The following is a 19,992-nucleotide window of genomic DNA, read 5'->3' as shown; positions in this document are numbered from 1 at the left end:
GACCAGTTAGTCTCCCGCTGGTGCTCTCCATCCTAGGGATGGAATGTGCCAAGGAGGTCTCTCTCAGGCTCTGCCACCTACCCCGCTGCTGCTCTGTTCTTTCTGGAGTCTCTGCCAACAGTGGTGGAGACAGTGGTGGGGCTCCCTACGGCCCCACGTGAACTGGCCCTCCAGGGTTTCCACCCATGCTACCTGGAATTTGATGTGCAGGAAATCGCCCTTGCTTTCCCCACTCAGAGTCCTGGCGCACATGCTCTAAACTTGCAATTTACAAATCACTGCCGAGTCAGAGATGCTGAGGAAACTTCCTGTTGTCATCAGAGCAGGTTTTCAGAGGCATTGCCTCCCCCCGCCCCTACCTCTACTCTAAGGTATGTCCTAACAGGAGCAAAGCAAGTGGAATAGAGACAAACAGGAGGGAAAGACAGACTAATTCTGTCCCCCTGGACAAGAGAGCTCCAGCTCCAGTGGTATGCATCCAGGTACCTGAAGAGTAACATGAGGGACCCAAAGAAACTCCGGAAGTTGTTGTGCCGGTTGATGTGACTCTCCTCATCTAATTTTATGTTTCCAAATACCTTGAAAAGAAAAATGACAAAAAACAACAACAACAACAAACAAACAAAGAGCATTACTGAGCTGTGTGATGTGCCCTGCACATGAATATTAGATGTGCCTCCATCTACGCGGGTTGGCCCATCTGTACACATGGCCCTTCCCCATGGCCTGATCCTGACGCAGATGACTCAGACCCACACAGGCTGGTGGATCCCATGCTCCCGGCCTGATATGAACAAGGAGTTACATTCTCCAGGGCAGCAAAAGGTACCAAGGACCATAGTAGGCAAGAGCTTTTTGAAGTCACGCCTGGTTGTAGTTCCTCTCACACCTAATTTGGTCTTTTTATTTCCATGGTACCTGTCACCATGGTATTCCAGCAGTCTGTCAAAGACATACTTCTTATAATAGAAGTATAAGGAAGGAACTACCCCCTCTCTTTCTGTCTCAGGTAGTAATGATGGGAGCACCCATATTTGCAGAAGATGTGATTTACGGCTTGGGTAGATGCTACCCTGGAAGTTGCAAGCTGTTTGGGTCAGAGAGGGGCATTTCGATCTTCCCTGGATAAATTTCTATCCAAAGTAAAAATTCAGAAGGTCAGTACATCTATAATCCAGAGTCCATGAGATTGAAGGCACATAAAGTCCAGGCCAATAGTATGAAGAAAGTCAGGATAACTGGATACTTAGAAAAGGAGAAAGAAAATGACTGAGCAGATCTGGCTAAGGAATGAGTAGTAAACTCAGCAGATTAGTAAAATCTGCTGTTGGTTGTAGAGCTGGGAATGTGGTCACCATGCAAATGTGTGTGAAAAAAGAGGGAAAACTCAGAGATACTTGTCCACAGATGGTGAATAATATTGAATTCTTAAGCCCTAAGACTCTTCAGATGAGAAGGGCATCCTTCCACATGTACACTCCTCCGAACCATGCTTCAGGTTTCAGGATCTAGTCTCACAAGTGAATGTTGGTACAACTGAAGGCCTGTGGGGTACTGTCCCAGCCATCTGAGACAATTTCCAGCCTATATATAACATCCTTTGGTTTATCTAATATATGCTAAATGGAACACATTTTTCCCCCTAACAGTTTTTAGAATGTGCAATTGAGGAACAATTTCTGCCCCCAGCTATTTTGCTCAAATAACTCCCACTGACACCTGCTTTGGGAATTTGTTCTCAACACTGTTTTTCAAAACCCAAATACTACTTGTCTCTCAGGGAGAATGGAAATGGCAAGTGAGGCAGCACTGGGGAAGAAGGGAAGGCGGAAGAGAAGAAGGTGGAAGGTCCACAAATAGACAAATAGTAGTGCTGAAAATGTCCCAATTACATTTAGTTCCAGGCACTCCAGGAGGAAACTGTCATACATCCTTGTCGATCTTCACATCACTGGCTCTCCTTTTCACTCTCTTAGTTCAGCATCCATGACTTATCCCCCATTCTTCACAACCACACACCTTACAGTGGTGGTTTTTTCTATGACAGTCCTGAAGCCATCATTAAGTATCCTTATTATTATTTTCTCAAACACCTTATCCAGTAATTAACTAGTTGGAAGGCATGCATCTACAAGTTAAAGACACTGAAGCTGTTTTGAATCTACTCTAATTTTTAAGCCAAAAATATATAAATGTAGATTTATTGTGAAGGCAGCCTTTAATTTTTTTTTTTTTTTTAGCTTTTCACTTGAAACCAAATTTCCTACACCCAAAGGGCATGAGAGAAAGGTTACCAAGACCTACCAGAAAAGTTAATGGCAGTATAAGCTTAAATCTACTTTCACTTGGCATCACAGAACTTTGGAACATAAAAGAACCTGTGAAGGCATTTGTCTAACTCCTCTCCTGTACTAGTGAGGGTGTTAAGGCCCAGAGAGACTCAGTGACTTGACCAAGTTTGCACAGCTGGTTGGTGGAGAAGCTGAGGCTGAAAGCCTCACCTCCTAAAGATCTGGCCCCAGGACTCTTCCCCATACCCAGCAAGTTACTCCTGCCTTCCATCTTCAGATTCCTCTGCAAAGCTCTCTTCTTCCAAGATGCCTGTGAAAGTTCAGAATAATGGTTCTTCCCATAGGTTCATCCTGCTCCTATTTATGTATTTCCTGCCTCTATGTCTTTCTGTTTGGGTGGATCCCTCTGTTTTGATATGACTTATACCAGATACAATTTCTCTAGTCACCAGCTAGGTATCTGCAATGTGCTTGAGGTGGGGTCTCTAACATGGACCAGAAGGAAGATGGCCACCTAAAGGCAAGTCACAGTGGGAAAACCATTTGTGTACCTGTGTAATGGAAATAGTGCTCTTATTCTTTGGAAAGAAGTCTAAGGGCAATAAAATATTAGGCATTGCAGTTACTGTAAAAATCACAATTTCATAACTGAACAGCTCCCACGTCCCACTAAAGGGTCACATAAATACTGGTATTTGCTTGTTGGTGGGAGGAGAGAACAGGCGGTAAAGTAAGAATATGGGCTGTGGAGCAGACAAAGCTAAATTTAAATCTCAACTCTCCCATTACTGAGACCTTGAGCAGGTTATAAGTTACTTAACTATGCTAAGTATCAATGGAGTCAATCAAACCTACCCATAAATATTTTCTCATCACTCCTGAATATGTTAGTCATGTATTGTGTGCATGCCTGCAGGTAGAGAGGAAGGATAGGGGTAAGAGCATACGTCAGTTCATAGAAGGCACATCCAGGAATTCAAGTAATGGTGAACAGCCTTATCATTATCCCCAATATCAATAACAGTCTAGTGCTAAAGATGGTGTTACTCTAGTTTATTTTGATTGAAGATGAAAAGGAGGTAAGAGCTATTTTAAGCATGAGCAAAAATTAATTAATTTGGTATTTGGCTGTTCAAGAACATTTATGTTCTAGAATCAAATACTTGAGAGTTAGAAGGGCCTTAAGAGACATCATCAAGCCAATCATAAAATTCAGTAGGGATTCCACTTACAACGCAGACCTGACACCATCATGACATCTCTCCTGAAATATCCTCATTGAGGGAGAATTCACTACTTCTCAACCAAGTCTCACACTCTTGACATTTGACATTCTGTTGTTTTTTTGGAGAACAAAAATCTCTCCGGTAATGGGGTTAGAAGATGAATAAAATTAAAAAGTGCATGCAAGAGAGAGGAGCAAAAGAAGAGACATTTCAGAGATGCTCTGGAAAAAGGCTGCTGACACAGCAAGACTGGGAGATGTGCACAGTGGCTCCAGATGGCAGGTACTATTGAGAAGACAGCTGGCAATCCAAAGGCAGCCAGACTGCCTGACTGCAGGAGACTGCCACTTGGCTGAATTTCCATGCTGAGGTTTAGTCTTAACATCTCCAAGTCAGAAAGCTAGCCTCCCAGAGACAAGCAGACAATCCAGTATTTCTTACTGGAGATAGGTTCATGGGATGAGCTGCTGGCTATTTCCAGGAGTCCACTTGCCACAAATGACAGTCACTTTAGAAAGGTCTTATGGCCTCTTCCACTTGCTGGACCTCTGGCTACCTGCATCACCTGATCCACCTCTCAACTCTGAAACTGGAAAAGATGTAACCCACGAGAACTGTCCAGGAAGCTGCCTGGCCCTTTGAGAAGAATCAGCAGGAACATGGCCCTTGGGTATCCCTAGGAGTAGGCAGGCTACTAGGAACTCTGGGAGTTGTTCCCAGTGGTAGGTCTTGGGGCATAAATCTCAGCTACTCAAGCCTTAAGTCAGACACATTTTGTGTTGCTGTATGCAAGAGAATAACCATCTGACTTTGTTTTAGGTCTAGCTCAAAAATTGGAGATCCTGAGAAATGGATCATCATGAGCCTCACCTTCCATCTTGCATGCTCAGGCTGGTAAGCCAGTGACAATCTGGGCAACAACTGTCCCCCACCAGGCCCCTGATACATGAGCTCACCTGCATCCCAATGATGGCATAGATGAAGAAAAGCATGGCAATCAAAAGGCAGACGTAGGGGAGGGCCTGGAAGGAAAGCAGAGACAGGACCATGAATTCAAAGGCAGATAGCTCCCAGGCTCCACAACCCAGTCATAGGCAGTACTGGAACTCTAGCCCTGAGGCTGATTTAAATGGAGGGCTGGGACTGTCTATGCCCTGGGGCTGTGCTGTTTTATAGTGCCATACTTTTGCAGATGTTCATTTCCTCTGATAGATATGTTAGCTGTTGCCCATAGAGAGGCCTGTCATTTACCTTATTTCATCAAGAATACTCACTCACCCAGAAGTGTGGCCCAGATCTCCAAGGAGAGCTGGGGAAATTTCCTGGGCTTGGGATCCATCCCACTTTGCATTGCAGAATATTAATAATCCTGGCAGTTGTGAGACAAACTACATAGTAAGCACCTAGTTTTGGCTCCCAGATCCCTGTATTACCCCTTCCCACTCCCTCACTCAACACCAAGCCTGGAATGGAGAATCTGGGAGCAAAGAGAGAGTCTCAGTTGTTGATCAGTTTGTAGAAGGCACATTCATCTTCTGACAAAACATCTTTCTCCATGCTTCAGCCTCCTGACACTTCATTATGCATCATGCAAAATTCCAAAAAGCCCTTCAAGTGGTAGCCACTGTACACCCCTGTCATGAAGCCACGCGGCCCAAAATTCCATATAGTGCAAGCTAACTGCCATTCTGGGATGATAACATTTCAATTACAGAGGCAATGGGGCAAGAGAAGGAGATGTAAGGAAGGGAACTGCCCTCTGGCTGGGGGAGGATGTAGGGCAATTTGGTTTGGGGGTCAGGGTGGGCTGGTGTGATCTCAGTGTTGACATGGAAGCCTCTTTCTACCATCCAGTAAGCTCTCTGGAAGACAGCGCAACTAAGAATCTCCACTCTATCTTGCCTGTGTGCAGCGCGAATCCCAGGAGATCAATTGAAGGCTTTCCGACTACTGGGGCAGGGCTTATCAACAGAGCCAACTAAATGAGGAGCCTTGGGAGACTTTTACAACTTGAATAAAGGATAAAATTAAAATGCAACTCAAAGTTGCCAGGAGAATCCCCTCCCCAGTAAAGTGCTGACTCCCAAGATCTGTGAAGAGGAATGGCTGCATTTCAAGGGGCCGTGTGAAGATTCCATCTGCTGATAGAAGAGGGAAGAGAGACAGGTTTCTCATCCCTTGACGTGCGTTACCTTCTACCACCTTCTGCTTACTTCCTGCCCCTATTCTACCTTCCACACTCCAACATCTCTAGTCCCTAGTTCATCTCTCTCTACCCTCAGTTTCTGGGAAAAGATTAAAGATTCATTCTAATCTCCTTTCTTTCTTTTTTTTTTTTTCATTCTGATCTCCTTTCTTATCATATTATAAATTCTAACTCAAAATAAGGAAAAATCAGGAAGAATGAAGTAGGGGTCAATGGTGGAGAACTGGGGGCTACACTCACAACTGGCAGGGGGTGGCTTGGGCAGGCCATGGCAGTGCAGTTTATACCATGAGGCTCCCTGCTATGTATTTGTAGAGGCAGCCTTTGTTAAGCTGACTTTAAGAAAACAATTTCTATCTTGTGTCCTGGGACTGCTCCAAAAAGAAAACACCTATCCATCATGGTGTCACCTGGAGGCAGATTCACCTTGCCTTCACTGTTCTATATTCACTGCAATAAGCCAACCATTTGGCCATCAATTTTTGACATGTTTTTCTTTGCCCTCAATAGTATGCAGTTTCACAAAGAACTGGTGAGAATGATAACATGACAGGCTGACACATATTTCTTGAGAGCCTAACTGTAACTTGTATGGAAGGTCTCTAGCAAAAAGGTTTTAAGAGTATCTTGTGTATCAGATTCTAAATCCAAATTCACCTGAGACTCAGTAAATTCTTACTAAGGTTTGAGATTTCTCCTCTGTCATGTAGCTTTGGCAAAATTCTTTTCATTGAGGTGAAGCCTCTGTGGGAGTTATGACACCAGACAATTACTCTGGATATGATAAAAATGTCAAGGTTGCTTGCAGGAGCCTGAACATTCTTACAACTGGTCTCACATATCAAACCTGTAGGACCTCAATGGAGAATAAGTCAGTAGTGGTGGTGTGGAGTGAACGTTTTTGCAAATGATGAGAAACCATTGAATTTACTGGCTGACCCTCCAGTTCAGTTAAAATACATAAATAATTAAAGTAAAGGAGGCAGTTTGGTAAATTCATGATTTCTCATCTTTGAATCAATGTCATCAAATTTATTTTTAAAACACATTCACTGAACATATTTTTTTTAATAAAAGGAAAACTAGTAGGTATTTGAACAACACTTAGACCCCCAAAACTTTAAAAACAAACTATGATATCTACTAGAGCCTGAACACATTTAAATATGTTTGGAAAACTTGCTTTATAGGAAGTCTCTGTCATTAAAGTGGGTTTCATGTATCTTTTAAACTAGTTTTTCTTACACGTATACCTCTGTAAGGCCACACCAGACTATTCAAAGAAGCTCACTACATTAACCTTGCCCAAATATCCTATCAGATTGTAGGACAGAGAGGTGACCATTAGCATGCCATACATTCAGTGGTTTAGGAAACACACACTGACAAAGACAAGAATGGGATTGTATGAATCATCTTGCAATCAAACACAACTCAATGAGCCCTTTGAAAAACTGTTAATTGTTACTGTGAAATAAAGCCATCGGCAGGCCCGTGAAAATGCAGATGAATGACTCCCTGTATCTGGCTCTATACATGGATGGGATTGCTTGGAGCATTTTGGAATATCTAGAGAGGGAGCACACCTCATCAATGAAGCCCTGGCCTCAATGAACAGAGAAAATAACTGAGTTACAAAGTGGAGGTATTTTTCTAGAATGAGATTATATGCAGTTAGACACAGGCTGTGTAATGACACTGTGTGGCCTGGCTGAGCTCCAATGAGAGGAGGGGCTGGTGCCACGTACCTTAAAGGACTGCACGAAGGTCCAGAGTAAAATACGGATGGTGTAGCCCTGCCGCAGAAGCTTGATGAGGCGGGCGGCACGGAAGAGCTTCAGAAAGCTCATGTTGAAACCACTGGTGTTTACCAGCTGGTGGGCCAAAAGGAAGCTTATAATTAGTGACATTATGGCCATTCAGAAAAAAGCCAACCACTAGTATTTGCATATTTATCCCTCATTTGGATCATAAAATTAGACACAGGTTCTGTCTTGTGTTTTCAATCCCATCTCCAACTGATGGGCCAGTGAGGACCATCTCTCTAAGCCTTCCCAGGCCTGCCCTCTATTCCCAGGTAGAAGCGGATGGGTAGTACCTCAGAAGAGTATCCTGTGTATATTAGACAAAACCAGCCTCTCTAGTCTTTTAAGGGGCCCTAGTGGTCCTAACTGCACTTAGATGCCACAGAGGTGACTAAATAATCCCTCTGGCACATGCAATGGCTATGCCAACATTCATGAGAACTACAATGAGGTCTCCAAGTCTTTTCTAGGATAAATAATTTTAGGGAAACAGTTTAGGTCTAACAACTTTGAGGGCAATGATAATATACCTCTTTTGTATCTCCTAAAGAACCTAGCAGAACACTGTGCACACAAGCCCTTTTTTGGGACTGTCTGTTGCCCTTGCCCCATTAGGTGGCCACTATATGAGTCATGCAAATGAAACAAAAACCTTCCATGAGATCCAGTAACACTCCAATGTTTGCAGCTCCGGAGTGAAGAAATGTGCTCCCCATACTTAGAAGCTATGCATCTGGTTTGATGAGTTAAAAATAGACTGTATGGGGCACCTGGGTGGCTCCGTCCATTGAGTGTCTGCTTTTGGCTCAGGTCATGATCCCAGGGTCTTGGGATGGAGCCCAGCATTGGGATCCCTGTTCAGCAGGGAGTCTGCTTCTCCCTCTCCCCCACTCCCCTCTGCTTGTGCCCTTTCTCTCTCAACTAAATAATCTAAGAAATGAACTGTATGTACACAGGATTTTTTTTTAACCAAGGCCAAACTTAAAGACAAGGATGTACATAGAGCCACTCACCTTGCTGTCTGTCAGTATGATTTCTGTGATACTGCCAATCACAGTGATGAAGTCAAAGATGTTCCAGGTGTCTCGAAAGTAGTTCTGCCATGCGAATTCAGTCATGGAAGCACCAGAAAAAAGGAGGAAAAGAAAAAGAAATGGAGAAAAGACATCTTTCATTACATGTTTGTCACTTGGAATTATAACTCATCAATTCACATACAAGGTCATTCTAACTTTGGCTTTAGTTTCTGATTTCTAGCCAGAAATACTACTTTTTCTTTACTGATTTGGGAATCAATCTTATCACTACATGAAAACCTTATTTTTGAAGCTGTCACTAAAAACCTACATAACAAAAAATATGTAAGAAAGAGATTCATGGCCAAGAACATTATAAAGTCCAAAAAAGGAAAGATCATCATCACCTACAAGGCAATAAAATTATGTACAATATTACTCTAAAGTTTTCTACAATTTCTAAATTATCTGTATTATATCATGTGACCCTATAAATATACAGTTCTGACCTTCAACTATTAATAAAATTCACAGAGATGTCTTAAGTTAGAGATGTGCCAAAAATCTTCTCTTAACTACATAGGGCAATAGGATGAATGGACTTCATCCTTCCTCTCTTTCTCTGCACTGTTACACCTTTTGAGTAATAAAATGAGTGGGCTGAAGGAGACAGAGGAGACATAAAGGACCTGGAAAATGCACCAACCATGTAACACTCTGCTTAACAGAGAGAGTAGGCAGGCTCTGCTCCCAACTGCAGCGCTCAGGTGAACACAAACCCTGGACCATATTCCTTAAAAGAAACAGGACACTTGGGTTTCCAAGGTAACTGGCTTGTCCTTGGGCAGCACCTCCCATAAGAGACTCACAGAGCACTGCTGAAGTCAACCCCCAACCCTCACAATGAGCATTAGTGAATTTTACAATATGTGCCAGATAAGGGCTAGGCTCTTGGTGTTCTTTCATTTGTTTCTCACATGGATCCTATAGGTAGGTCATGATCAATACCCTATGTTCATAAAATACTCAGTGGTGGGTTTGGCAAGAAGGGTGGGCAGATACATGCAATAGTGAAAGGAAAGGAGTAAAGTGAGAGCAAAGCTACCTTTTTAAATTTTTATTTTATTTTATTTTATTTTATTTTTGAAAGAGAGAGAGAGAGGGAGTGGGGAGGAAGGGCAGAGGGAGATGGAGAGAGATAATCTCAAGCAGACTTCCTGTTGAGTGTGGAGCCCGACATGGGGCTCAATGTCATGAACCTGTATGTTGAGCCAAAATCAAGAGTTGGATGCTTAACCAACTGAGCCACCCAGGTGCCCCACAAAGCTATGTTTAATGACCACCTATTCAGGACCAGAGTCTTAGAGATCTTGGGTACATTGCCTAACTGAGTACACACAACAAACAGTGTCTAAGGTAATAATAAGGCAGCTACTGTGATCCTCATTTTGAATGACAAAACTAAGGCTTAGAGAGGCTTGTCTGATTCCAAAGTCAGTGGTCCCTACTGAGCATGCAGAGAAACAGGGCACACATCCTCAAAAACTCACTCTCCATGAAGAATATCTACTTCCTCAAGAATGGAACCAAGTCGAGTTTCTGAGTTTCTCGTTTCTCAGGCTCTCCTAGTCCCAATCTGGGCTAGGCTTCTTAATTCTTGGACAGGCCCCCATTCAGTAGAGAGAACTCGAATCTAGGTCTTAAAGGACAGGAGCTCTGGATTCTGGTTGAAGGGGCTTTACAATACAATATGGTTTAGAACAGCACAGTATAATAGTGTAGACTGGATTACCGTGGAGAGGCTGTGGGTTTCGAGTCAGATTAGACCAGAATCCGAATGCTGGGTCTGCCTCTTAGTAACCTTGAGCAAAATACTGAATCATCTTGAGCCCTAGCCCATCCATAAAAGAAACTGGTCATGTCTACCTAAATAGAGCTATTATGAAGCTAAAATGAGTAATATATAAAGAGTTTGGTACTTAATATGGCAACCAATGTTCATTCTCTCCCGCTTTTTTCCTTCTTCCTTTTTTATTCCCACCCTACTTTCCATTTCTACTGCCTTTTATTTTGTCATCTTTAAAAAGCTATACAACTTTACTGAACTTCAATTTCCTCATTTAAATTGACAACATCAACAATGATAATGATGGCACATGCCATGTGTGTTTCAGAGTCATTGAGAAGATCTAACAAAATAGTATACGTTAGGATATTCTGAAAACCTTGAGTGCCATATTAATGCAAAGACTGATTTGGGAATAGTGGTGTCTTTCATAGTGTGAAAATGCCTCTAGACCTTGAATGAAAAAGGAGGTGAGGGTGGGAAGGAGGCAGGCTTTGAGTCTAGTTAAGCTTGTAAGTATGTATTCAGCATTCACCCTAATTAACGCACAGTTGGGGACTTAAGTCACAGACAATGTCAACAGCATATGCAAGTAATCAAGATGCATAAAAAAAACTTTCCCTGTTGTGGCGCCACAGCGTCTCCCTCCTCCCTTGCTCTGCTCACCCTGCTTAGGGCTTTATTATAAAGGCATCTTTGTTGGTGGTGTTTCTTTTTACTTTTTTATTTCCCCAAGTCTCAAAATACTCAAAGGGGAGTCAAGCAAACAACAATACAGCCACCTGCAACGGGTTCTCTTCAACTCCCTTCCCCAAACCATCAAGTTAATGACTTTTCAAAGAACCATTAGGAGACCAAAAGCAACCCCCACAATCAACAGTCAAAATTATCAAGCCCAGCCCAGAGTCCCAGCTAAAGCTGCTACCAGACAAATCCTTATTCGAATAATAAGCAAAGTTTCTTTTCCTGCGGGGAAAACCACATACACACATAATTTGAAATGGTAGCTCACACACTAAATAAGTGTGAAACAGCTGTCAAGTGGGTTTATCTGCATCCCACTGATCTCACTGTAAACGCTGAAACAGGGAGGGGGGTGGCAGAGAGGATTATTTTGTTTATAGGACACTGAAGCAAAGGGCTAGGTTTGTTTAACACTGTTGAGAGAAGATGCAAGGATGTGCCAAGCAATTATAATTAATAGTTGAAGAGAAGTAAAAAACTCAACAAGAAAAATTCATCCCTACTCTCCTCAAACCTAATTCCAGTATACCTACCTACCAACCTACCTTTCTTTCCCTTTCTCTCTCTCTCTCACACACACACTTTAAAAGTCATCAGCCTTTGTAAGCTTAAGTAATAAACATTTATTTTTGTTAGCAGAAATTATGCTTCATGTAACTAATGTGAGGAGGGCAATTAAAATCTAACATCTGCTATGTTTGAGGTGACGAGGGACAGATACTTTCCCATTTGAATTATAAGATCTTATACCTTTTACCAGTAAATAAACATTCAAGGCTTCTTATTCCAATCTTTTGTTTTGCTCCCTATCAACAGATAAATTGCAGTTCTAGTAAGACCCAATGACTGTCACCTTCGACCGCTGACAGAACCTGACCAGAGTCGATGGCTGTGTGAGTATGGAGTAGGGGATCTGGTTTCCTTGCCCCTTCTCCTAATGCCCTCATGCATCATCTTGTCTCTGTGGCAGTTTATTGGGCAGTGGAAATAGGCCCACAATTAGGTCAGGTGTGCAAACCATTTCTGGAATAGCAGTAACCACTCCCCTTCCAACAAAGGCTGGGAATGCACCCAAAAGGAAGGGAAGACAAGTGTGATGCTGGGATAAATGCCATGACATACCAAGAAGCCAAAAGCGATGATCTTTAGGACACATTCCAGGGAAAACACCATGGTGAAGGCAATATTCAGGTACTTCAGGGCCAGTTCATAGGTACAGGGAGCAGAGTAGTACTGCCAAGAAGAGAAAAGAGGAGAAAAAGAATCAAACCCTTAAGGTGTGGGGGGGTATTCCACGTCACAGAGGCTGGCCATCTTTCATCCCTGTCCTGAGGGATACTGATAGTATGGGATGTAGGAGGCGAGACACACATCAAGTGCCGAAGAGGAGATCTATATTACCCATGATGCAGAACGAAACAGAATAGAGGAAAACAGAGACCATGCCCTGCTGTGGCTACTTATTAGCAAACAGCCAGTCTTCCAATCTAGCGATGAAGGTGGGTGGGGAAGAAATATTTTTGAGAGCTGATTATGTTACCATTTATTATTAAATAAGATCAAACCTCTTCCAACACTCCTTCAGAATCCCATGATCATCTAGACCTCCTGACATTTCCACTCCTGTCTGAATCTGTCTGCCATCAGCACCTTGAGTCCTGGGAGCTACAGGACTGCTACTCTATGTCTCACTGCATTTTGCCCAAAGGCCCAGAGGCTGGGCTGCTGAATGGGACAAGATCAAAAAGAGATTCCACAGTGGAAAGGATAAGGAGGGCAAGGAGGCATGAGACTCGAACACTGGAGTGTCTGTCTGGTGTCTCAAGTGCACAAGCCATTGCCCTGTGAGGGACCAGGTCCCAAGGTTCAGTCTGCTGAATGCCTCCCCAGCCACCACCATCTCACCTTCATCATCAGCACGACGGTGTTCAGGGCGATCATGGCCATGATGGTGTACTCAAAGGACGGAGACACCACGAAGTGCCAGACGCGGTACTGGAAGGTGTGCCTGTTCTGTGGCATGTAGCGGGTGAGAGGTTTGGCACTGATGGCGAAGTCAATGCACGCCCTCTGAAGGAAAGTCACAGCTATTAGCTCAAGTTCCCTAAGCCTTGCACATTGGCAGGCTTTCTGTTAGGCGGCTAGAAGAATGGGACAGTGTATGAAAACAAGGGGAGGGCTGGAAAAACAGAAGGAAAAATGGCAGCAAGAATTATGTGGACAAAACTACATGTGTGAAGTCACTTTAAGTGAATACACAGAACTGGGATGTCACATGGGATGTGGACTTAATGGTTATCAGCAATGTCCTTTACACAGTCTGTGGCTGAGATGATTAGGCAGGAAGCCTTACCTGCTGCCCTCGGTCAGAAGTAAAATTTATCTCCCTACGCATCCCCATAGCACTTTATTTGCATTTCTCTCATAGTCTCAAACAGTTTCTAGTTCCATTCCATTACAAAAATAATGAACCCTACAATGTGCCAGAACTCTGCTTATTACTAGAAAAGCAACAATAAGCAAGGCATATCCCCTGTCCTTACAGCACATACATGCCACAGAGGGACACAGCCAGGTAAGCAAATGTCTTAATGTTGTAATTTTGGTACACATCTTTTACTGCCACTTCTAGACTATTCGCTGCATAGAGGTAGGGACATCTTAACCCTTCCAGTTCTCTGTGCCTTATGCCTAGGTCTTAAAAGAGCAGATATTTAAAAAAATGTTTATTTAATGACTGAATAATTGATTTTTCTCATCTTCTGTCATTTTTAATAAAGTTAAGAAAATTCAGTCTTTCTTCCTACCACTGGTGTTCCAAGTGTCCTTTCTAGAGTCCCTGCAGTTGCATGCTCTAGACCACTTGTATTTTTACCTCGTTCTTCTCCAGGCTGCATTCCTCCATCATCTTGTCCCCTTGTTCCTGGAAGGTGATGATGATCAGAGCCACAAAGATATTGACAAAGAAGAAAGGGAAGACCACAAAGTAGACCACATAGAAGATGGACATCTCCATGCGGTTGCTGCGGCTTGGTCCTCGGTCTTCCTCTGTCACATCAACAGAATGCTGTAAGACTCTGTAGGGACAGAATGAAGGGCACGGATAGTAGATGGCAATCCTGGCAGTGGCTGTGACTTAAGGCTTTGTCAGGAGATGTGCCACCTATTATATTTTCTTATGACTTCCTTGACTTTGAATATCCACCATAATTTCTAGGGTCCAAGTTGATGAGGATCTACTCATCCCCAAACCACAGCGCTTTCTAGGCCGTGTCCCATCATACAGCCAACAGCTAAGCAATAAGAATGACATTATTTTATATCTTCGGTTGTCATATTCAAAACCAAGAGACTCCTGGATATCTGTTTGGCATTTTGCCAACTAGAGTATGCTGCCACCAGAAAGTGGGGTCTTAATAATTGCCTAGTCTCTGAAAAATTAGCCACCAGCAGCCTAAGAAACTGCATTCTAGGGGTGCCTGGGTAGCTCACTTGGTTAAGCATCCAACTCTTGACTTTGGCTCAGGTTGTGATCTCAGGGTCATGAGCCCACATTGGACTCCACCCTGGGCATAGAGCCTGCTTAAGATTCTTTGTCCTCTCCCCCACTCACATTCTCTCTCTCTCAAAAAGAAAAAAAGAAACTGCATTCTGTTGTCTTCTTCATAAGACAACAGAGAGGTATAATCAGAGAACGTATTTCTGAGTTCTTCTAGCTCATTTTTTTTTTTTAAAGTAGGTTCCATGCCTACCATGGAGCCCAACACAGGGCTTGAACTCATGACCCTGAGGGCAAGATCTGAGCTGATATTAAGAGTCAGAAGCTTAACCAACTGAACCAGTCAGGCACCTCTCTTCCAGCTCATTCTTAACCCTCAATCTTCAGGTAAAGGGCCAACTTGGAGGATGAATGTGTCTAAAACAGTCCCTAGGGACTAAAACAGTGAAAGTTTAAATTATTTCTGATTTTGTTATCTCCCTCTTGATTTTTGCCTTAAGGCTCTTCATTCTTCCTCTCTTCTACCTGTCTTACTCATGCATAACTATTTACCTTCCCTGGTATAATAACAAAGGGTTAGCCTCATTCATCCTGAATATGCTTCTCAAGGCAACCACGCGGCCCTATCTTAGCTCACACACAAGCATTCCAACTCAAACCCATCACTCACTGAGGCCATCCTTCCCCCGTGGAGACGGTGAAGAGGGTCAGCAGGGCCCAGATAATGTTGTCGTAGTGGAATTCATGGCGCTTCCATTCCCGGCCTTTCACCTCCATCTTGTTTTTTTCATGATCTACGTAGTTGCCTCTAAAACCAGAGTACAAATGAAATAGGGCCTCTTCACTATAGCTCATGGGAGAGTAAGGAAATTCTACAAACTTCAATAATGTGGCTAAGTAATAATCAGCATACAAAAACAAGGAAGAAAACACTATATTATCAAAGGCAGTCTATTACTATGGAATAGAAGTTGAATTTGGTGCCTAGCAGACATGGAAGATTAAATCCTAATCCTCTTACTAGTCACCTTGTCACCTTGAACAATGAAAACTTTCTGAGGCTCATCTTCCACATCTAGAATATATAAATGAAACCTCTCTCAAAAGGTCCTTGTGAAGATTTAAAATGAAAAACTGGATGTAGAATGCCATGTATCATGTCTGACACAAAAGAGGTGCTCAATAAAAGTTTAAAATGATCTATTTTGTCTTTTTCCTAAAAAGAGGAAGTGAGAGAGAGGTAAGAGAGAAAGAGAAGAGCTATCTGTGGAAGGTTGAGTGGGCTTCACCTGAATGTACATTAGCACAAAGTGAGTGCCATGTGCCGGTTGCACTTACATGCACTCCTTCTCTGTGTCCTTGGAACTGTCTGTGCAATAAAAGAATTTTCCCTTGAAGAGCTGAACCGCAATGACAGCAAAGATGAACATGAAGAGCTTATAGACGATGAGTATGTTGAAGACATTCTTCAAGGAGGTCACCACACAGTCAAAGACAGCCTGCAAAGAGGATTAAAGAGCCCTGTGAGTCCCCAGAATGGCCTGTGCTTTTGCCTTGAGCTGAGTTGGGGCCACATCACCGCCAGCCAGGCCGACTGAGAAGGTGCCCCATTAGATACCACCTTACTAAGAAGTGATACTCCTGGGATTTGGAGCTGGCTTCCAAGCTGGTCATGACAGCAAGGACCTACTACCTAGAAGGGCACACGTGCTCTGAATCTGAAAGTAAACCCAAAGCAGTAGAAACCAAATGGCATCAGGCAACAGAGTGAGTTCTCTGTGGAACCCCAAAACGTGTACTCCATTTAGTGGGAGGCAGAGAAATCTATTGCATAAAGGAATCTTTGAGGGCATTTAGCCCTTTCTGGCCATTAAATGGCTTGTCCTTAAACTTACATGTATTTGATGACATTCTCAGATTTGGTTTATATACTGAATATGTATTGTTTCCCCTTTACTTTTCTAAATGGATCAGAGAGTAAGGTTAATTACCACTTTTGTTTGTTTGTTTTAGATTTGAGAGAGAGTGGGCATGCATGAGAGAGCATGAGCAGTGGGGAGAGGAAGAAGCAGACTCCCCACTGAGCAGGGAACAGGACCCCGGGATCATGACCTGGGCTGAAGGCAGGCGCTTAACCAACTAAACCACCCAGGTGCCCCTCACTTTTATTCATTTCAATGATATTTTGGATAAATTCCTACATTTGCTCCAAAGATGTTCAACACTTCACATAAATGTTCTCTAGCTTCAAGCTGGCTGTACTGGAGATGAAGATTCAACAGGTCACGTGGGAGGGGCTGGGGAGCTGCCTTCCCATAGGGCAGAGGGGACGGGGTGGGCAGAACCAGAGACTTGCTCTTCTGTTACAGGCCATGGATGTCCCTCTGCAGAATCCATTGTAGGCCCTGAGCCATGAAGGGTGACACAGGAACTCAACACATCTCAAGCCATTTTTAGGTTATTTTCTAGGTTTTTAGGTTTGGCTCACTGGAGAGTCTAGCTGCATAGTGGCACTGCATTTGTGTGGATGCCACATTTGTGAGGTTGCTTCCTTGCAGTGCTGGGTGAATGTCGCTGGTTTAATTAGTTCAACACTACAGGGGATGTGAGCGACACACAGCCTTGTAGAATCATCAGAGCCACCTACACTTCCCTCAGGTTATGGAGCAGCAGAGAAAGCGAGAAGCCAGCACCTCCTAATTAAATGGAATTAACCAAGGGTGGGGTCACACTCTCCAGCCTGTTAACTGATTTCATCATGCTGTCTGCAGTCTCCTTAGGACCCCAACACAGCACACAAGAGAGGAGACCCCTGGAGCCCAGGCTGCAGCTAACAACAGTGGTGAGGGCCCCAGGCCCCAGGAGTTGGGGTGGGGCAGAAAGGACTTATGGTCAAGGATAAAGCCTGGCACTATGATGTGTCTATTAGCAGGTAGAGGGTTGTAATAAACGGTGTATGTAGCCCCTGAAGACCAGGCTCAGGCCTGGTGCTGTGGCTCACTCAGCTGGCCATGTGGCCTGGGCAGCAGTGAGTGGACCTCAGGACTGTGAACTGGGAGTTCTGGTCCCCTCCTTCAAGTGGCTGGCTCTTGCTCACAGGAATTCAGGAGGAAGAACTTTTCCCCCAGGACACTTCAGCTTCCATTAGTAGCAATTTATGTGTGGATGGAAGAGGGTCCAACAGGTCAGCAAACTAGATGTGAATGGTGAAGGACACCCTGAGGGCAGGAAGGTGTGGGCAGGGAAGCAGCCCCAGGAGGGTGGTACGGGGAGGGCCTGGGCCAGAAGAGAGGAGAACCAAAGTGATATACCTATGAAAGCACAGGTCCTGGCAACAGTAAGAACTTTAATTCATGTTAACTCACTTTCCCATTCTCTGCTTCTGCCAAAAAGGATTGTATTCTTGGGCAAGTTACCGACCAATCCGTGCCTTAAAAAGATGAAGGGTCAGCGCTAGAAAATCTTTTCCTTCTCTAGAATTACAAAGCATCCCAGGTTACTCAGCTCACAACACAGAGGACTCCTGCCACTTCTGTGCTGGTGTTCCTGTCCAACTTAATGACACAGGGTTCTTCCTGGATGACATGCCACAGCCAGAGTAGATATAAAGTATTACCTGGGTCTGGACTCAAGAAGCCAAAGCCCCCTTAGAGATCTCTTGGCACATTGATTCTTTTTCTTTGAGAAACAAACACCCTTAACTCAGGCAGACAAAAGAACACCAGTCTCTGAGCAAAAGGAATATTCCTGGAAGTGATTCTCCAAAAGTTGGCTGACCGTGGCTAAAGACAAGACAGGAGGAAGGGGACTTGGAAACTTTACCTTGAGTTTGGGCAAGCGCTTGATGGTCTTCAGTGGCCTCAGAACTCGGAGCACCCTCAGGGATTTGATGGTCTTGATGTCTCGCCCCTTGTTTGTTCTGCAGGGGACAGGTCCCCAGGGAATCGGCGGACGGGGGAGAAATGAAAGTGGCATTCACACTATTGCATTAACAGGGTGGTTAGGCAAGAGGCCAGAAATTGGGTCAGAGTAGACTCCCTTCAGGAAGACCCCAAAAACACTTTTTTCCCCCCAGGGAAAAGTTTCAATTCACTGTCTAGTGTGCACACGCTCCTATGCATGCACACCCATGCATATTCACACATAGGAACACACAAGCACACGCACAGAGGCTTCCATGCCGGTACGGTAATGAACACTTCCTCTCCCCAACAGCCAGAGTAACATGGCTCATTGCCACACTAGCAGAATGAAAATGGAAGATAACTAGGGAACATGACTGGTAGTCCACTCTGGATCCTCACTGTGCCTGGTCTAGTGCTTCTTCCCAAGCAGGCTCTCAAATGGTATCTGTTGAACGGACTAGGAACCCCAAGTCAAAAGCAAGTCTCCTCAGAGGACTTGACCTACTCCTTTCCTTGGCTCTAGGTGTTACCACTGCAGAGTTCATTAGTTCAGGGGAGAACAGGGTGAGGAAGGGCAGTGGGGACAATCTTACTATGTTGGCTGCCGCTTCCAGAGAAGGCATGTTATGCAGGCTTCTTGCCAGGACCTTGGCTCACACCCCAATTACCTGTGTGTGGCTGGCTCTTTCTGCAGTCCCTTCCCATCTGAGGCACTCTATACCTAGCACAAGCTGCAGAGAGCCATAGAGTTGGAGAAGGCCCAAAATGCAGTCCCTGCCCACTTTATCCTTGCCCTTCAGCTAATGAGCTTCCCTACTCAGCCGCTTAGAAATATTTGCTCCTAATAGATAAACTGTGCTTCTCTTTTTATTTTCAGGAATGAAATGAATAAACCTGCAATTCTTTCTCCACCCTGCTGATCCCCTGAGATCTTTGCATTCAATTCAAACAATCGCAATTTGTAAAAGACACAGATGGTAGGAAATGAGACTCTAAAGAGTGTGCTCAGGCTCTGGTTCTTTCCTCATGTTTGTCCAGAGCACCATTACACCAGCAGCCTGAGGAAATGGGATCCAGAACATCACATGGGAACTACAAGGACTTCTGCTGGTTTTTTACCCTGTCCTTCCCACCATACCCACCACCCCCTCTGACGGGGAGATAAAAGATCACCTATTCTTCCATAGAAGGCAAGGTAGGAAGACATGTAATGTAATCCAAGGAATGTTGGCTTTGCCCAGAATATGAATTTAAGGATGCCTTTAATAACTGCAGGCCATTAAGACACTTTTATTCAGTTCAAGCTCTGAACATAGATATTCCAAAAGTACTACATTAAAAGGTCTTTGCCATCCAGGGATTTTGTATATTTTATAAACTCTTTTGCTGTATTATGTTTCTATATCTCCCTATCTATAAAAAGGCAGCTTCTAAGCCAAATAGATACCCAAACC

General features: G+C 43.9%; 1 protein-coding gene across 13 annotated transcripts in view; it reads right to left on the bottom strand.

Annotated features, from left to right (window-relative positions):
* The window catches only part of CACNA1E (calcium voltage-gated channel subunit alpha1 E), a 382,029-nt gene that overhangs the window by 33,868 nt on the left and 328,169 nt on the right, over window positions 1–19,992 (bottom strand). For all 13 annotated transcript variants that reach the window (XR_005361978.1, XM_038542200.1, XM_038542209.1 and 10 more), the window contains 10 exons: window positions 18,456–18,552; window positions 15,972–16,132; window positions 15,304–15,441; window positions 14,010–14,211; window positions 13,040–13,204; window positions 12,257–12,367; window positions 8,542–8,625; window positions 7,472–7,597; window positions 4,474–4,539; window positions 487–578 (listed from right to left, as the gene is read on the bottom strand). Coding sequence is in view for 12 of the 13 variants with exons in the window: in XM_038542200.1 (XP_038398128.1) it covers window positions 487–578; window positions 4,474–4,539; window positions 7,472–7,597; window positions 8,542–8,625; window positions 12,257–12,367; window positions 13,040–13,204; window positions 14,010–14,211; window positions 15,304–15,441; window positions 15,972–16,132; window positions 18,456–18,552 (1,242 nt within the window). In the remaining variant the exon portion in view is untranslated. The remainder of the gene's footprint in view (window positions 1–486; window positions 579–4,473; window positions 4,540–7,471; window positions 7,598–8,541; window positions 8,626–12,256; window positions 12,368–13,039; window positions 13,205–14,009; window positions 14,212–15,303; window positions 15,442–15,971; window positions 16,133–18,455; window positions 18,553–19,992) is intronic.

The sequence above is a fragment of the Canis lupus genome, chromosome 7 (assembly GCF_011100685.1).
Source record: "Canis lupus familiaris isolate Mischka breed German Shepherd chromosome 7, alternate assembly UU_Cfam_GSD_1.0, whole genome shotgun sequence".
In the NCBI taxonomy this organism is placed as follows: Eukaryota; Metazoa; Chordata; class Mammalia; order Carnivora; family Canidae; genus Canis; species Canis lupus.
This window is presented reverse-complemented; position numbering and strand designations above follow the sequence as displayed.